The 19,931-nt window shown below is 46.8% G+C and overlaps 1 protein-coding gene across 1 annotated transcript; it reads right to left on the reverse strand.

Annotated features, from left to right (window-relative positions):
- Positions 1-3,206: 3,206 nt before the first annotated feature.
- Positions 3,207-19,398, reverse strand: LOC135822346 (ATP-dependent RNA helicase DDX54-like). Its single transcript, XM_065335088.1, has 22 exons — positions 19,132-19,398; positions 17,693-17,763; positions 16,749-16,865; positions 15,993-16,064; positions 15,521-15,612; positions 14,955-15,050; positions 14,491-14,553; positions 13,772-13,830; positions 13,460-13,521; positions 13,182-13,218; positions 12,476-12,570; positions 11,971-12,028; positions 11,449-11,516; positions 10,875-10,959; positions 9,774-9,902; positions 9,159-9,271; positions 8,210-8,650; positions 6,942-7,045; positions 6,647-6,766; positions 4,973-5,172; positions 4,187-4,234; positions 3,207-3,877 (listed from the first exon to the last, which is right to left on the reverse strand). The coding sequence occupies exons 1-22, from the start codon at positions 19,271-19,273 to the stop codon at positions 3,465-3,467; spliced, it is 2,685 nt and encodes an 894-aa protein (XP_065191160.1). The 5' UTR covers positions 19,274-19,398; the 3' UTR covers positions 3,207-3,464.
- Between the last annotated feature and the right edge of the window lie 533 nt (positions 19,399-19,931).

Raw genomic sequence — 19,931 nt, forward strand, 5'->3', positions numbered from 1 at the left:
ATCTACAGGTTTGGGTAGAAACTACTTCTTTCGGTAGAAGTGTTCGTTTTCTACTCAAAAGGGTAGATTCTACTTTCCTCTACCGGCTCTACCAGGAAAAAGCTGGTAGATTTAGCCGGTAGAAGTTGGTAGATCTAGGTACGGGATTTCCAGCAAAATCAAGGTGTTGTCCATAAAGCAAAGAATGGACTCGCGGCACAGCGCTGCACTTGCACTAGCGACTCGCGCTGTGTACTTTAGCGCTCATTAGAGAATCCGCTGACTCACGCTGTATATGTAGCGCCCATTTTAAATTCCGCACAGAAATATGCGCATAACCTCTCAGATACACTCGACGAAATGGAGTACCGTACTCGCGCGATTAGTGCGGGCACTATTTTTTCAATATTCAAGAGGGGGCTTTATTTTTCACTGGCTCTTGGAGACTAGGGCACTATTCAAGAGAGGGCTCTAATCGCGCGAGTGCGGTATACCCCAAACCGTTAAACAACCCCGGCACTCCATGCTCCCTGCCCCTATAGAGTACAGAGGGTCTGAACCAGGGGCATAATCCCCGTACAATATTTGCCAAAAAATATCCGGCCAATGCTGCATGCATCGCAGTCGACTACCATGTGCAGCACTGGCCGGATTTTTTTGGCGAGTATTCAGTGTAGGTGACTTGGTTGCAAGACCGTGGACCCTGCCAACTGGCCTCTGGTTGCAGTCTGGAACACTGTTCCAAGCCCGTCACACCGACTTTGGAGGTGGGGCGGCCATGGAAGGGGGGGGGGGGGTCCGGGGGTCCTCCCGCAGAAAAAAATTCAAAAATTGAAGCCAATTGCAAGCATCTCCGGGCATTTTGGTGCCATTTCAGTGTACATGTACATGTAACTGCAATGAAAGATTTTTTGATTCTGCAACAAACCACGGTCGGGGACAAGGATTTGCCACGCCTTGCGCTGAGCTGCGATCATCGCGCTTTGTTGCAGTGTGCTCCAAAAAAAAACCCAAAAAGGTGGGGCGGCCTCAGCCGCCCCAGTCGCCCCGGCTGTGACGGCCTTGTGTTCCTTGCAGTGTGTCCTTCACCTTGTGAAGTTTACTGGCATCATCCGATGATACCCAGTAAACTATCAAGCAGGCATACATACATGTCATGTACATGATTGTACAAAATGCTATACGCAAATGCAGTCACATGAGAAAAATGTGAAACACTGTGCGACTCTAAGAGTATGGAGGGCCAAGGTCTTTGTTATGCTGGGCCAGGCTATTGCGTGATGGTACAGTGCAGAATGTACGCTGTCAAGTTGTCTACCCGCGGCCAGGCATGCATGATGTAAACTGTAGATGATCTTCGCTGACGGTGACCGTTATAGCATCATTTTTATGTTATATCGAGGGAATCAGGAATATTTCGCTCCCTAGTCACGGAAGCAAGAAACACTCAGAAGAGTTGAAAAAAGTAGTGCTGAAACGAGTACTCTATAAGCTATCGAGCGAGTACTGTCACTATCGAGTCGAGTATTGAGTACTCTATAAGCAATCATGCGCATATACATGTATGTCAGTAAACAGAAATCGAGAGAAATATTCAAAATAGGTCCGAGCCTAGCTACATGCGCTTGTCAAGCGCACACGCGTATACGCTTCCTGTTCGACTTTTGCTACAGTCTAGTACAGCCTACAGGCACACGTACCGGTGCTACAGACAGTGCAGTAGACGAGTACAGTATGAGAGACTCGTACTCAGTAGTGTACAAAAACTTGTAGGTGAGTAGACACTACGCGTTCGTGTACCGGATCGGTGGACGTGTACGTTGCTATCAAGTATTTTTTTATTTTTTTATCGAGCATCGAGTCCTTTTTTGATATCGAGTCGACTACTCAACGAGCGGGTACTCGAGTACTCGGCGTACTCGTTTCAGCACTAGAAAAAAGCGAAAAATTCTGGTACACAACCAAGTCCTGCAGACTTTCGTTTAGTACATAAACCCCAATAATACATAACATTCTTCAAGTCCCATAGATTATGTATTGGAGGGGTTCCGAGGTACGATTTCCGTGCCAAAATCCGTATGGGTGCTACGGATTTTCTCGAGGCGTGCTTCATACGGTTTTTCGGCATGGAGAATCCGTGTGGACTGGCTTTCATACGAACCCTGTTTCGTATGGAGATTTTGCGTCATCGAGTGCAGAAAGATTTCGCGTACAAATTTGGTACGAGAAGCATCGATTTTCCGCGGGAAGTTTCGATTTTGGTACAAATTTTCAAAATAAAAAGGTATATCGCGGGAATATGACGTGATCGTAACCTAGGCAATGACGGCAAACACATACATGTAAGCTCCATACTCCGGAACATTTCACTGCTCAAAAACGACGTATGAAAAGTCCGTAGCGCCTCTATGGATTTTGTCACGAAAAATCGTACTCCAGAACCTCTCTATTAATGAGGCCTGTATCATACTTTTGCGCGTATTTCGCGCCAGGTTTGAACAGCACTGCACAGGCAAATTTCGCGCGAAAGTATTCACGTGACGATACAGGACTCTAGAAGTGGACTTTTGGCGGCATATCAGTATTTGACCCGGGTCAACTGTCTTCAATCAATGATTCTTCATGTAAACACCCACCTACATGTACTTTTTCCATCGCAGACTTAAACCGAGTTGAAAATTCTCATGTAAACACAGTGTTCAATAGGGAATCAGTCTCCTTCTCTTCTTGCTTATTCATGTGGGTGTTCCCTCTTGTAATCAGAACTGTTTGGGGTCATCTTTGTGTACGTGCTATAGCTATTTATAAGTGGTTCTGTCTTTTGAAGCGGCTGCGGAGTTGGCACTGGTTTTCTTGTCCATGATACATTTGTTGCTGTGCATGAGCGCACGTGCATGGCATGCATGGTATGCGTGCCACGTGCATGGGTGCGCGCGCGCCTGATACCCTTTCTATGGGGTACGCCGACGGCAAAAACTCACATCAAGTGGTGCAGTGTCGCAGTTGTACGTTTCCAGCCCATTATATACTCTAGATAATATGCGTATGCTTCTTGCTTCGATTTTGTGGATATTTCTTTCAGGACTTGAAAGAGAATGGTTGTAGCAAGCTTGTTTCTTCCCACCATGCCTGGTGACAACTAATAGAGAAGAGACCTCCGCTGTTCTTGGAAGTATTTTCCTTCTCTTCTACCAGACCCACACTTACCCTGGAGATAACACGTGCAGTTGGAATATTTAAGTGGTATTTTATTGATTTATTGATATGCCTTGATTATTAAATATGGCCATGGCCAATTTCTAATTATGGTTATATATACATATGATGTACATGATCTGGTATAACTGGTAGTATAATAATGTACATTAGTTGCAAGATCAAAACCAATCCAGTCCAAAGCAGCACATGTCGTGATATTATACAATATGTACACAAAGGTTGCAAAGCACGCATAGCCAATCGGTCTAGACAGACTAAACTGTTTCTCATCTCTTCCCTCCTCTTCTGCTGCCACCGCCACGTCCACCACGGCCGCCGCCACCACCACGGCCGCCGCCACCACCACGGCCGCCGCCACCACGGGATCCACGTGACGACGAACCACCACGGGATCCACCACGTGACGACGAACCACCACGGGATCCACCACGTGACGACGAACCACCACGGGATCCACCACGTGACGACGAACCACCACGGGATCCACCACGTGACGACGAACCACCACCACGAGAAGATCCACTGCGACTTCCTCCACCGCGACTGCCACCACCACCGCGACTTCCACCGCGACTGCCACCTCTGCCACCACGTTTGCCCTGCTGCTGCGCTTGCTTCTTTGCTTGGACCTTGCGCTCTTTCAGAATTGTTTCATTAGAGCGAAGGCCAGCATCGGAACCTTTGAACAGCAAACACACACACACACACCCCACACACACAAACACCACACACCACACCAACACACCATACCAACACACCACACCCACGGGAATGACATTGATTGGTCACACAGTTCATGGGCTACTCCGCGGATCCAGCAACCAAACCGGGCAAATGTCCAGGCTAAAATTATTACACTCCCACCACTGAATGCTCTCTCGCCAACCATGCTCACCAAAAAAACACAGTTGATGTATGAGTGCTGAGAATAGGATCCCAATGTTGCAAATGGAAGGGGGGAGGAGGGCAGCATCACAAAAACCAGTACCTTGACTTGTAGAGTCCTCAGCACCCTTCTGATGATATCCTTTCCGACCTGCGGCAAAACAACGTCATCATGAGAAAACAAAAACAGGATGGGAAAAGTCACACGGATGCACTGAAGACTTGTTGACTGGTTCACTCAAAAATCCATAAACATCACCATTTCCCATGTCAGCATGAGGGAACAGTGGAACAGGAAGACCCACCACAGTTGTACACTGGCAGTTACTACAGTCCTGGCCAGAGAAAAGCCACCTCCTCATGGATATAATGGAGCCGCCGGGGCCTACACGACCCTAGCATCACACTGCTCAGTTGAGTGCGCCACTGCTCTATTCATGAGGTCGGATTTCTCTAGCCAGAACTGTAGTAGCTACTAGTTAGTGTGTGCACAGTATAGTAGGACAGAGAGACCCACAGTGTGTACACTGGCAGTTAGTACTGTATAAGCAGAACATTTCGTCGGTCAATAATTTCGTCCAACTCCAAAGAAAGGGAGTTCGTCCGGTTGTAAATTTCGTCCATGGATCATAAGAGTGTATTGAAAAGCTGGACAAATTAATATTAGTCCAGCATTTAATTTAGTCCGACAGCTCGATGGACGAAAAAGACGAAATTAAATTCCAGACGAATATTTCTGCTTGTACAGTAGTAGTATCTGTACTCAAATATGCCTGCAGTTATGCTGTACAATGTGCGCATTATTGACAAGTACAGCTACTGCACAGTAACATCAGCACTACATTGTAATGCAGCAGCCATCAGTGCATTATCAGTACCAAGCCAGTACCTTTGCGTCCCAGTAGCTTGGCCTTGACACCACCAGCACGCTCGGATTCACCGACCAGATGTTTATCCACGTGATGACGCTGTGCCCATCTCGAGTAGATGTTGCTCTTGAACGAGGCTCGGATCATATTGCCACTCTCCGTTCGGATCTTTTTAGGACCCTCACCACTGTCACCAACAAATCTCTTCAGCTTACGGTCCCTGCAGCAGATCAACATTGGAAAACTCTATTCAAGACACATGTCGCCTGTGAAATCATTGTAGACATTAGCAGTGCAAAATTGTCTATTTTCTCTAGGGATGAAACAAGTGCATCAGGTAGACGAGTACTCGCTCGATACTTTGACGCTTGTTTGAGAGTCAGGTATATTTGTTATGCTGCTGAGAGTGTACTGGTCCCAGTATCCAGTCGATACGGCATTTAGTGCCGATGGTGTGTATGTGCAATGATGGTGGGTACATGATTATCTGTGTACTACAGTCCATTTCAAAACTATAGACGCGCAGTGCTTTTGAAATATTTCAAATTTGGCTGGAACCTTTTGAGAATAGTTTTCGGAATATTGCTCAGGTCCGCTCCACAATCACTCTCATATAGTTTCGAAACGATTGGATAACAGACGCCCAATTAGGAAAAATTTATGCACAAAGTGATCACAGATTTTATGCGGTATAGATGCTGGCATAACGGTGTTTTGCCTAGGTACGCCGCGTCTATAGTTTTGAAATGGACTGTAGTACAGTAAAACTGGCCAGATACGGGCAGATCGGGACCGAGCACTGCCCGTAGCTAGGATTTGCCCGTAACTCAGAACCTACCTGTACTTCTGCATGCAAGTAAGATCTTTATGCCAATCGGTATGACTGTTTTGGGGCCGTTTTTCGCTGTAAAGCCCTTTCCTGTGACTCTACATGGATCAGAAAGGTGCCCGGTAGACGGACGTGCCCGGATTTGGGACGTCCGGATCCGGGTAGTTTTACTGTATGTACATCTATGTCGGCACAACCGTTGTACCCCACACATACCACTGTCACCCCAACCATTGAATAATTTTTTTTCAGCTGGTTCAAATTATCACCGCCGGCATTTGGGGTTGCTGCTGCTTCACTTCGGACTGCTGTTTGGTGTCGAGGTGTCTTTTCAGCGCCTTCGTCGAGTAGCCTTTGTAAGAATAGACTGTTTTGCAAAGATTGCAAGTAGTCCTGGTCTTCGCTGCATTGCGGGAGAAAACTTCCAAACGACTGAGCGTAACTATTTTACTTTCACTCGAATGGAGAGGTGACCGAAGCATATCCTGCGACAGGTCAGCAGATGCGGAACAAGACATCAGTAGAGTCCACCAAAGCTGCAACGACAACTGAAACAACTCAAGTGTCGTGCAGGCATACAGTCACTGTAACTGCGAGTGATTTTCACTTTGCGTGGGACTGGACTCTCGATCGACCAGGGAGTCGTAAAATATTTTACGACTCCCCGGTCGACATGTACTGCCATGTGTACTGAGTACGGTGTACGGTGTTCGTTAGTGCAAACGAGCTGGCCGCACAAACGAGCCGAGTTTCTGGCGAGCGAGCTAACGAGTATCCGGTGAGATCGTTTCAACACTATAAAGAATACAAACAAACAAAAACACCCCCCCCCCCCCCCCCCCCCCCACACACACTCGGGACGTACCAGCGCTTTCTTGTCTTGTTTGCTTTCTGCACTGTTTCATCGTCATCCATCACCATGTCCATCACTGCGGAGTTAGCCGAGCGTTCAAAACGACCCGGTGCAGATGATTGTAAAGAAAACCTGAAACAAAGAAAAGATAGGAATGTGATACATGGAGGAATATCCAGCGTCACGTCAATGAACACTGTCAGCACATTTTTTCAAGAATGGCAGTTTCTCTGGATGAATGTAAAAATGAAGTCAGATTTCTCTTGGCATAACTGTACATGCACAGCACAACGGCGTAATGACTAACCCTTTCTCGGTGTGCTCATCAGCAGGCCGATACTGGACATAGTTTTCAGTGTCACGCTTGCGCACTTTCTTCTTCGACGGGTCAATTATCTTGGAGAATACTCTCTGGAACACACACACATATACACACCAGCACAGACACACACACACACACAGCCGTTATATACCCAGAATGTACCAGATTACAGAGGGTGCAGGACTAACAAACATCCACACATATTGTGATGCCAAGAATAACAGTGGCGAACATTCCTAACGTTATTGTAGAAGTGGAAGCAAGGGCTTTGAGTTCTAGTCCCGTCCACAGTTGTCTACATACAGTTGCGCTCACTGAAATCCGACCCGAAGTGCAAAGCTGGCGCCCTGGGCCAGTTCCGATTACATCATTGTATTTGTGCATGTGTGCTGTAAAAATGGGCTCAACGTATACAATTCTGTCTCGCTGCAATCGGACTGTGAATGCTGATATATGTGGTACATTACACTGGAAAGAAACCTTTCTCTTGAGAAATCCTGCCAGAAATCCAGGGTGCCAGACCACTGTAGTGCAGTCGTTACCAGAGAGAAGTAAACCACACCATAATGAAGTTACTACTTATTGGTAGTAAGCCAGAGTTTCATGGTGGATTGTTGCCTGATAGTTGACTTTGTTGAGTGAAACTTGGCTCTCCACTGTACCAGTAAGGACACTGCTACCACTACCAGCTATGAGTACTCAGTGAACAGTGGCAACCGTTCTTTGATTACATGTACGTGCTCAATGAAATCCAGTCAGGACTCATTGTACTCATGTACGCACCGGGCGTTGCACATCCCTAGACCTGCGGACACTGGGCTTCGAAATGGTGCAAGGCGCAAACTTGAGTGCCGCGACTGGATTTCATTAACTAAGCAGGACTGTACATGCCAGGTACATTATTTTGCAATCACGTCATGTACTAGTCTACACATGCAGGCAATCAACACCAGGCACTAGGTCACTACACCATGGTGTGACCCATGCCTTGCTCTTAGTGCATTGCTCTTGTCGAAAACAGAAGCTAGATGGTTCGTATGTGCAGGCAACCACACCGTGCAATAGTCAAAGTACACAGGCACGTACACACACGTGCATGAACGCACACACATACACACACGCTTGTACTTGCACTTGCTTGCTGCCAAAACTGGTCACATAGGTCTCCCGGGAGAACGCACACACCACACACACACCCACACGCACACACACATGCACAGAGCCACAGACAAACACATACACACCACACTTACATCTACATCTTCCTGTGTAGACATAACATCTTGACTAGATGCTTCGCCATGAGTAGCAACAGGTGCCAGCGGCATGCTTTCCTCAAAGTCATCGGCTTTGCTGGCCGCCGCAGACGCTTGCTCCTCCAGCTCCGCTTTCCTCTTCTTGGAAGAAATGACTTTGTCGTGGAAGCCTCTCTTCTCCTGCATCATTTTGAAGGCCGATGTTTTCGCAGTGGCGTTAATTTCGAAAATGGTTGACGGCGGCTTGAACTTCTTCATCTGTGCCAGAAGATCCAGACGACCAACTTCACTCTTGTTCAGCTGTGTTCCAAACCAAGGATGCGAAGATATGGTCGACAGAGACAGTTCTTTCCAGCGCTTGATGGACTCCTCCGACGGTGCAGGTCGGGAGCGCGCGTACTGCCTATAGCCGTTGTCAGCCACTTGAGCTGCTGAAGACTGGAACAAAGCAACAAATGTAGTAGCATACACGGTAAAGTTGATCAACCAAACATTACCAAGAGCAAGAGACCAGGAACAGATATAGAAAACAACCCTGTGATTCATTGACACATAACACCACACAGAAAGCACACCCAGCAGGCGCATCATGAAAGGGACAGTTAGACAAACACTACACTACACTGTACATGGCCAATACACTGCACATTACACACTGTACACAGTACAGAGCAGGGGCGTCGGACACGCTACGGTCACTACGGTATTCACCGTACCACTCTTTGCCCCAAGTACGCCGTGAATCAAAAAATGCACTGACTTGGGCTCTGAATTTCCAAAATGTTCAGCTCTGCTCAGTTCGTGTACAACACGGACACTGTACATACTCAGTTCATGCAGAATGCATACCGGTATGCTCCAGCTTCTCAGTTCATGCAGAATACAGACACTGTGCATGCTCAGTACATGCACACAATACAGACAGTGTGTCTTCTTATGCTCTCACCAGATCATCAGACTGGCGCACTGCAGCAGCCAACAGATCACACTCTTCTTCCAGCAGAGCAGTGGGGAAACCCCCCAAGTAGCCATCACTGGATGCATCCATGATACTTGATGCTGTAGGCACAGGTGAGGCAGACAGGTCAAACACTGCATGCTCAACATACGCAAGTGGTGTAGTGAGCAGCAAACCACCTATCACCATCCTACGTTAACACTACATAACTCACCCCCTGCCCCAGAGCCTCCATTGCACACACTCCCGTACACAACGCAATGCAATTGCACACATGTACACCAGATCTGTTAACTCATAACATGTTAGACTACATGACTACTGCATAGCCTTATAGAACTGGTGCGAACCCAGACAGGACGTACTATCACTCAAACTAGTTTATCGCTCAACAGTACCGTGCGGAATAGTAACACGCATACACACACATGCACGCATACACACACATGCACGCATACACACACATATGCACGCACACACATATGCACGCACACACACACACACACACATACACACACACATACACGCACACCCACACACACGCATACACACACACACGCATACACACACACACGCACATACCCCCACACACACATTACTCACGCTGAGTGTCCTGTGTGGCCATTTTCAATCCTCTTCCCAGGAACAAGTGCAAGTCCAGCAGGTAAGGGATCTCGTCGGCTGCCAGGAAGGAATAGGCAACACCACTGCGACCTGCTCTAGCAACACGACCTGTTACACAAACACAGCACACGTGTACAGAAGCAGAGAAGAAGAAGAACAGAGACACTTGACATTAGACACATACAGGGCAGAAGAAGACTAGAGGCAACTGTCATTAAGTGTGTACAGGAGATGTACGCAAGAGGAAAGCGAATCAAAAATACAGTCACTTCTGACAACAGAAGAGAAGATTATGGAAAGTTTGCTCCTACAATGTACATGTACACGCTCAACGTCCTGTACATTAGTCAGCTGCACAGAAGGATGCATCCAGTGTGCTGGCAGTGCTGGCATGCTACAAAGAAGGGAGAGCATGGCACTAGACAGTACAGGAGTGGAGCACGGCTAGTTTGTACCGTAACTCTGACTTTCATGTAGCTCAGTGCAATCACCAGGCAACATGGGGATGATGATGGTCATGCCACGGGTCTGGATACGTCGTCCACATTTTCGTATCAGGGGTACGATTTTCCCGCCACGTTCCATGTTGTCTTGGCTATCCAGACGAAAACGTCACGTACTCCACGTTTTGGGCGTAGTGTGAATGGCCCATAACACAGTATCAAGTGAAGTACATGTTCAATCGTTTCAGGGAAAGTTGCAAGCGGGAAAGTCTGAAGAAAAACATTGACTATCACCACCAGGACTCGAACCAGGGACCCTCGCTTATGGCCGACGATGCTCTACCACTAAGCTATGGTGTAGTCGTCATCCAAGCACTCGCGACCATTCAACATGTTCTTCAGACTGGGAAACTCATGAATTACATGTATACAGTCAACTTTGCGTATAACGACACTTGGGGGCATCAGAAAAGTGTCGTTATTCGCGAAGTGTCCTTATACCCGAAGTCTCATTGTATGTATTACAGTTAGATGGGACTTTGATCTGGGCATGGAAATTCTGTGGTTATTCGCGAATTGTCGTTTAATCCGCAGTCGTTATTAGCGAAGTTGACTGTAAGTACTAGTTAGAACATACCAACACGATGGACAAACAGCTTGGACATGGCCGGGAAATGAAAGTTGATGACATTGTCCAACATTGGAATGTCAATACCACGCGCCTGACACAAGAAACAGAAAAGGAAACATAGACAAGTACAGGGTTGATGCTGTCCATACAGAGAAGCCAAGGCCAGGAAGCAAGGGCACATAGAAATTGAACACATCGCAAAAAAATATATCACCACTAGACCTTCATTGCATTGCAAACACAGTTCACGCACATGCTAAACGTAGCGCAGTTCAGGAACCTCAACCCCATCGCTTCCGTACAAGGCTCACACCACTGCTTCGTCTGATTTCCTGCCCTCTCAGTACAAGGTAGGGTGGCTCATGTCTATTAGAGGTAGGTGTGTACTTGTTTATCCCTGTGGATACACCTTGAATGTACTCAATAGGCAATACCTTATCACCCCCCCCCCCCCCCCCCATCCTGTTAGTGCCGTAATACATGAAATGCACACATGTGGGTGCGTGCGCAAGCACACACATACCATGTATACACCAGTCGCAAGAGAACACCCCCACCCCACCCCCACACACACACTTACGGCAACATCAGTGACCACCAACACACTGCTCTTCTTAGCAGCAAACTTGGCGATGTTGATCTTACGGGCTGCAGTCGTGTTCAACACAATACACACATACATCTACACTGTCATTGTACAGTAACGTATAGTAATGGACGGTGAAATTCACCATCACAAATGAGAGAGCCAGTGGCCGAGACTGCACACGGGATTGTGGGCACACCCATACACACACTCGTACTTCCTCACTGCCAGAAACTGGTCATGTGAGTATCCCTTTGGAGAGGGGAGAGACATTCAGAAGAAATCCCGGAAAGATAACTCATTCGGCTATTGAACTGTCCAAAGGCCAACAGCCCCATTATCATATCCCCACCCTACGTGTAGACTAAAAAATAAGCCCCCCCCCCCCCCCCTCCCCCTGACACCCACCCCCACACATGTGTACGCACATGCGCACACACAAGTCGGCAGGTAGTCTTGCCAGGACATCATGGTGCAGTGGATAACTGCGATTATCTCCTGCATGCCTAAATTTACCTGTTTGATCCAAGGAGCTGTAGACACATGCACAGGATATTTCAGCCTTCTCCAAGACCTGAAATCACACGCATAGTGTGCCAGCAATGATGCACGCAGCAAAGGCAGACATGCATGGATTGTACAGAAACAAGGTTGACCTGCATGTACAGCGTAGCGAGACTTGGTATCTATCCAGTACAGCGTTCCTGCACTGGGCATACGAAATGATGCAATGATGACATCACACATGCAGTACAACTGAAACTGTGGTACATGTACTATACAGTACTTCTATGGTGGAAAACAGTACAGTACAGTACAGTACAGTGCAGAGACAAAGACTGGACTGACAGTCTCTTCCCCTGGTCACATTTACCATGAATGACTCAACGGCAGTGTGGAGAGAGGCTCCAGAACCATGGCCAATACACACACAGTGGTACAAGCAGTGGCCGCACAGGCTAGTGACAATGGACGTGTACTAGTAAGCACTAACTGACTAAGCAGCAAAGCACACACATACCTCTCTGATGTACTCCACATGATGCTTGGTGGAGACAAACACGACGGTCTGCTGGTCCTCTTTGATCACACTGCGAAGCAAATACAGGAGTGCAGCTACAAAGCAACACACAGACACAGACAGACACACGCACTCAAACAAAAAGAAATGCACTGAATCTCTGCAGTAATAAGGACCCTGATGCCGCAAAAATTAGTAGTACTTGGTGTTAGCTGCTACACAAAACGTGACACACTTCAGCCAAGAGAATATCACCATTTTGATTCCTTGCTCATGAGCACAATGACTGAGTTAGAGGAGTGAGGTTGCAAAACCCAGAGCTCTCGTATGATCAGCGCGACAAGTGTGACAATTAGACACCTACCCACAGGTATGAATAGTGGAGAGTGTGAACTCAACATACACATCAAGTGGCACTGTTGTACTGTGATCAACTGCATATATATATATACACATCAAGTGGCAATATTGTACTGTGGTGGCATGTGTTCAACCAACACACCAAAGCAAACACTTTTAAGAGGCAGTGACAGTAATTTTCTATTAAACTAGATCACTGTCACTAGCTCACGCATAGCAAGGTGAAGAAGACTAACACTCACACTTGTGATCACCACAATGACTTCAGATCATCATGGTGAATGCAGCCCCCCCCCCCCCCCCTTTCTCTCTCTATATGAGTATATCTCTCTGCTAAAGAACTCACCGGGCTTGTCTTCATTGCGAACATAGTAGTACGCCGTCTAAACACACAGCACACAAGCACAAACACATGCACGTAGACAGCAGTTACATGTATGCATGCAAACCCTCCCAGTTGAGTAAAATAGTACAGGAGGACGCCGATCACTCGGACGTCAACTATCCGGATGATCGATTATTCGGATCGCCTGGTTGGGTTGGAAAATATAATTAAAAAGGGGTTTTCTGATTTTCCCCAATCGGAGCACCACAAACAAAAACAAGTGCTTTATTTTAACTAACCTTCAGCTGGTCACTGAGCTTTGTATCAACATCCAGTCGAATCAGAGTAGGATTACGCAGACCTGGTGTGGCGGAAGCCATGCAAATATAGCAAAGAAAAAAGCAAAGAAAAATTTAATATTAAAATAAGTGCATGCGAGATCATTGAGCAACTTCACCCGACCTGATTACCCCTAACGTTGAACACAGTGCATGAAGACAGGCACAGTAGAAAAAAACAATCCTAGAACTTTAGGAGCGCCGCTCATTCAAGTCCAAGAGCTGCATCTCATCATTACCATGAACAGGGAAGGAAAAAAAAGGTTATCTCACCTGCTCTGGCAAACTCCAACAGTTGCTTGGGAAGCGTGGCAGAGAATAGAAGTGTTTGCCTGGGAGAGGAATAGCAGATGAAAACAAGGAAACCAAAAACTAAGCATAGTCAGCTATTATCAGTCAGAGCGACACAGGGAAATTCATGATGCCGTATACATATCACACCAAGACCATAACAGTGGTATCCGCACAGTTCCAGCACAGACACAAATTAGATGCGAATTAGAAATGGGTGGGAAACACCGGAGTCATGAATAAGATTTGGGGACACTGAAATGAAGCTCTGACTGACAAACTAGTAGGCTGTTGAGAGCACTCTCGGAGAGATGCATGCTCCTCCATGAAGGACACTGCTGGGGCAATTGATTTTGGACTATGCTTTCCACTGCCATGGATGCCTCCTCAAAAGTCTGAGTCATAATTTATCAAAACAGAAAAGAGCTCATTACATTGCTGTGGGCAGGTTCCAGCTGCAGAGAAATGTGATGCTGAACAGTTCGCACACTGATGTTTCAAAGTAACTCCACCACCGTAGTTAAGTGGAACACTTACTTACTTGATGTCAATCATACATACAAGTACATGTACATAGACTTGGTATTGTGTTTTTTGTATTTATTGTTTTTCAAGGAGTACATACACATGCTAGATTCACACAACCATCAAATAATACATTGTCACAAGTATCGAAGCGTGTGTGTGGTACTGCTACATACCGGCTCTCTGGCAGGCGGCTGATGATCTCGCGAAGCTGCTCCTGAAAACCCATCTCAAACAGCCTGTGCACAACCAGTCACAAAACCAAGATCTTGTCAACAGACTGAAAGTGCACGGATCTTTTCCACCATCATCAAATAGTGACGTCGGTAAAGACAAAGCGAACAGTACATTGAAGAAGAACGGTGCAGGCCTATAGCGAGGGGGTAGTGCGGCTGAAAGGAATCTAGGAGACCTCCCCTGGTGAATGTTTTCCAACAACGTTAGCAAATACTCTATATACGCCCTTTCACAGAAATAAGTGGCCTAACCCAAACCAGACCAGCTGAAGCACTTGTTACAGCCTGGTAATGTGATAAAGAGAGCAGTGGTAACTGCAGGTTAGAGCGTTTCTGAGACAATGCTCTGAATCAAACATGTGCCGAGGTTCTGTGTGTCCCAGGCCTGATCTCTGCACACTTACCGATCAGCCTCGTCAAAAACAACATACTCCACGGTCGACAGCTTTAGCTCCATTTCCACTACAATGTGGAGGAAACGGCCGGGCGTAGCAATTATGCTGCAAGACACAATGTTGAGAAGAACAGGAAGGTTCCATTAATCCTCTTCTGATTGTTGTAGAGAAGAACACATAGCCATGATTTAACTACAAGAGCTTGCTTGGAGGGTCGAATGTCACCTGTGTCACTGTGACTGAATCTGTGAAGGTTCACTACAGTGATCAAGAGGAAGATTGTCCAGCAGCATACACAGTTACTGTCGTAACAATTGTTACAGGTGAAGTAGTCAACCTACATACATACTGAATTTTGAACCAATAGTGAATACCATGCCATCATCAAGGCAACAATAACAAAATAAATGTCACTGCTCAGATGAGAGCCCGTCTCACTGACTTTTCACAGTTGTCAGCATCCGTAGGAATGTCACCGCGCAAAGGATCAAGGATTACCCGTGACCAGCTACTCTGCCCTAACCTCCATTCAGTCAAGACAGTACTGGTAAACAACCTGGCACAACACAACTCACATGTCAGGATTGCTGTGGATAGCAGCAAACTGATCCTCCAGACTGTCACCACCCAGAACTATGGTAGCACGCAGCGATGTGAAACGACCAAGCTAAGCAACAGGGACAACACATATAACGACAATGTTGACTACACAATGCCGGGGACATGCAAACTCCTCTCAGGCCATCCATAATCCTCATAGTCTAAGACATTTTACAAAGACGGCTGGGTAGATAAATGCAAACCAGGTCAAATTTCCAGGGGTGAACAATGAGCGGTGACTCGTGACAGCTGAGCGTCTGTCTATGGATCATGCACGTGCACACAAGTGACAAGTTATTACACACACACATATACACACACACACACACACACACACACACACGCACAAACACACACACACACACACACACACACACAACCTCCCTATTCCGATTGTACAGTGGGTGTAGGGAGTCCCTGCATGGTTGATATGGTTGGTGTCCGTACCTCTTTGCAGAACTTCAGAGTTTGAAGAGCCAGTTCTCTGGTAGGGCTCATCACTAGACCACGACAGCCAACCTGTTATGACACACAACATAATGACGATGACAAATAGACAATGAGCACACTCCCACAACAACAAATCATTGATATCAGCAGGAGAGAGAGAGCGAGAGAGAGCGAGAGAGAGAGAGAGAGAGAGAGAGAGAGAGAGAGAGAGAGAGAGAGAGAGAGAGAGAGAGAGAGAGAGAGAGAGAGAGAGAGAGAGAGCGAGCGAGAGAGAGAGAGAGAGAGAGAGAGAGAGAGAGAGAGAAGAGAGAGAGAGAGAGAGAGAGAGAGAGAGGCAGTCAAAGAGCAGTGTGTGCTCAAGGTACATCTGTGTACAGTGCCGGTGTGCTTGCAAACAGTTCGTACTGTTCATGTTGAACAAGGACTTGAGTATCTCAGTATGGATGCATGACTGCTTCGGCAAGCGATTTGTGTGCACTTTCTTTCAGATTGTGCCACTTTGCAGAGAACCTGTTCTCTGCACAAATATCTTGGCTCCGTGGAACACACAGACTTGAACCAAAACATCTGTTCCCACAGTGATTTCTCTACTTTGAAGTACATTCCACGTAAAGATTTCATGAAGGTTCTCAACAAGCCATGTACATACATTCCCCTCCCACTCACAGGATCCAAAGTGAGTGTATGAAAATACCAGCAGCATTGTGGATCACAGCAACAAAACGCTATGCATCGCACCAGCGTGGGACTTACCATGGCCGAGTGAGTCTGGAGTTTCTCAAACATCGGCAGCAGGAAAGCGGCCGTCTTTCCTGAGCCAGTTCTAGCCATGGCGACGACATCATGCCCATCCACAATCAGAGGCATAGTCTAGAGGAGAGAGAGAGAGAGAGAGAGAGAGAGAGAGAGAGAGAGAGAGAGAGAGAGAGAGAGAGAGAGAGAGAGAGAGAGAGAGAGAGAGAGAGAGAGAGAGAGAGAGAGAGAGAGAGAGAGAGAGAGAGAGAGAGAGAGAGAGAGAGAGAGAGAGGGAGAGAGGGAGGGAGAGAGAGGGTCATGGGTACACCAGGGACAACACAGAGTTATATGTACAGCAGGGACAACAACATCCATAAATTCATTAACATTCGGAGATGGATGCGTGCGAAGTGTCACAGCACATACTGCACAATGACAGTCAAATACACAGGTGTGTGCTACCATATCGGGGGGCTTGGACTGTGCATCAATCTGCAATGCTTTCTTGCAGAATACTATCATGAATACAGACAGGAATGCTAGCAAACTCCCTCAACTAATGGATATCTGAATGCTAACAATGTGCACTTAAAATACACTCAATCTGACAGACCATTATCAGATGCATTCCGCATGTGCGAGGAACTACGCTATTAAACAAGACAAGAGGAGAAATGAAATCGCCACAGTCAATGTGTACTATTTTGCAGTGTAATGTGCAGATCAGAAAGAAGATGCACATATCTAAAGAAGCATTCTGTGCATAGAATAATCGGAGGGGGGGGGGGGGGGGGGGACACACACACACACACACACACAAATGGAGCAAATTTTGAACAGCTCTGTACAAATGTGCATTGAGTTCTGTCCCGAAATAGTGCCTGCCGTTGAGTAGGAGGAAGACACAGAGGTACATGCATAGACGTTGACTCAAGAAGAAGAAAAAACTAAACCCAACTTACCTTTCGTTGAATTGGAGTAGGGACACGGTAGCCCTTGCGCAAAACACCGTTCAACACATTGTAGCTCAAACCTACACAACATGACCACACGGAAATGTGTTGTCATCAGTCATGACAACATTAGACTAGAGAAGTGCACCATACAGTCGTAGCCATTGGTTCCAGATGGGACACGAGATGCTTACACCACGGCAGTAAATCGGATCCCAAGAACCCGGGGAGCTAGCCCTTCCCACAGTATACTAATCAATGCCAACATATTCCGACACATCCCTCAGGGTTGGCTCGCCAGGCAACACAACACAGTATTCCTTATGACTGCATTTTCACATTGAACACAGTGCCAAACCGGAGTGATTTGTCAGAATCTGTTGGTACTGAGCGTAGAACCTGAGAGTACAAGAAAGATTTTGTTGCTTTAGTACTGCTGAACTTGACCAACAGAACATCATAACACACAAGACTACAATGATGGGACATCCATTCATGCTACACAAGCCTAACATATCTGCCAGATCCTGCATCAAGTGGTCCTGTGTGTGTGTGTGTGTGTGTGTGTGTGTGTGTGTGTGTGTGTGTGTGTGTGTGTGTGTCGTGCGCTCGTGTTCTCACTTGAACTTTCCGACATTCGCTATCATTGCGTACGCAATGGGCAAGATCAAGGTCAAGGTCAAGGTGTGTCGTGTCCTCACTTGAACTTTCCGACATTCGCTATCATTGCGTACGCAATGGGCAAGATCAAGGTCAAGGTCAAGGTGTGTGTGTGTGTGTGCGTTTGCATGTGTGTGTGTGTGTGTGTGTGTGCAGCACAAGCTATCATCGCTTCCGCGATGGGCAGGTCTGAGGTGTGTGTGTGTGTGTGTGTGTGTGTGCGCGCGTGCGTTTGCATGTGTGCGTGTGTGTTTGCATGTGTTAGTGGTGTGTGGTATGTGTGCATGTATGTGTGTGTGTGTGTTTGTATAGTGGCGGTTAATTCATCAGCCTTGCAAGCTGTTGAATGGTGTAATCCCAGCACAAGTTGCTATGTCTAACATAGCTGTTCGCTATCATCGCTCCCGCGATGGGCATGTCTGAGGTCTGAGGTGTGTTTGTATGTGTTAGTGGTGCGTGTATGTGTGTATGCATGGCTCAGGCTGGCATTGTACAGTCACTACAGTGTGTCTTCTGCCACCAGCAATGTAGTCCTTCAGTACAAATACACTGTATGACCAATTCTGAAGTGCACAACCCCTGTGTGACTATCACTACACTTTCCTGTACATCAACTGCACTCTACCAAACGTGCGTGTACGGCCAGGACACGTTTTACAATAGCCAGTACTGTAGTGACAATGTGTACAATTTCTTGAAGGGGAACAAACCTGAGATAGATTATAATGAGAGTGAAACTTGACTCTCAGCAGTGTCACTCTGAACTCCATTTCCCCAAACTAGCTCACCCATAGATTGAAAGCCACCCGACGACTTCTTCCTCTTGGCCTTCTGGTTTGCAGAATGAACAAGTTTTCTCGTGCTATCGCGAGTGACATCATCCTCTTCATCACCACTGCCGCCAGCAGCCCAGCTCAGGTCGGCAGACATCAATGATTCCTTCCTTAGTCCGACCCAGAAAATACTGTTTGAAGTTTTTACTGCTAGAATATTGATCAGGTCCACGACAAAGAAGATGGAAACATTCACTTGGCCTGAAAAACAATCAACCTAAAAAATAATAATGATTGTAAAATCCAACTGCAGTACATGACGTATCGATATTGAAAAGCTGATGCGATATCATGAAACTACAAAAATCATGAATCTGTAAAAAAAAAGCACGTGCAGCGCGCAGCTGAAATATTTTGGAACGAAAACGACGCCATGTTCTCCATGCCATGGTTACTGTCTGATCTGGGATCGGAGTAGTAAAAATACCACCATCGGGTAGTGTGTGTGTACGTGTGTGCTGTTGAAAGGTGTAATCCCAGCACAAGTACATATCCATATAAAAATCGCTCTGTGAGCGGTTCTGAAAAACCTTTACTGGTACTGCCCCGTCGTAAAAGTAAGAAATTAGAACTGGCCCATTGTCCCCCCAAATGCGAACTGATCCACCTAAATCGCGAATGACGGGACCCGAACGCACCAGTAGCACGAGGTCGGGAGGGCACAGGATCACGGCAATTATCATAGGGTAACACCAGTAGTAGCAGTAGAATTTATTATTTTGATAGGGAAGCCTACCGCTAGTACAGTACATGGC

The sequence above is a fragment of the Sycon ciliatum genome, chromosome 8 (assembly GCF_964019385.1).
Source record: "Sycon ciliatum chromosome 8, ocSycCili1.1, whole genome shotgun sequence".
Lineage (NCBI taxonomy): Eukaryota > Metazoa > Porifera > Calcarea > Leucosolenida > Sycettidae > Sycon > Sycon ciliatum.

Bases quoted from the DNA above. Each gene is read 5' to 3' on its own strand.
- LOC135822346 (XM_065335088.1), bottom strand. From the start codon at position 19,273: ATGTCTGCCGACCTGAGCTGGGCTGCTGGCGGCAGTGGTGATGAAGAG. The intron at 9,272-9,773 runs GTGAGTAATGTG...CTGTGCCTACAG, and splicing joins GGCCACACAGGACACTCAGC to CATCAAGTATCATGGATGCA. The intron at 3,878-4,186 runs GTACTGGTTTTT...TGCTGTTCAAAG, and splicing joins TGAGGACTCTACAAGTCAAG to GTTCCGATGCTGGCCTTCGC.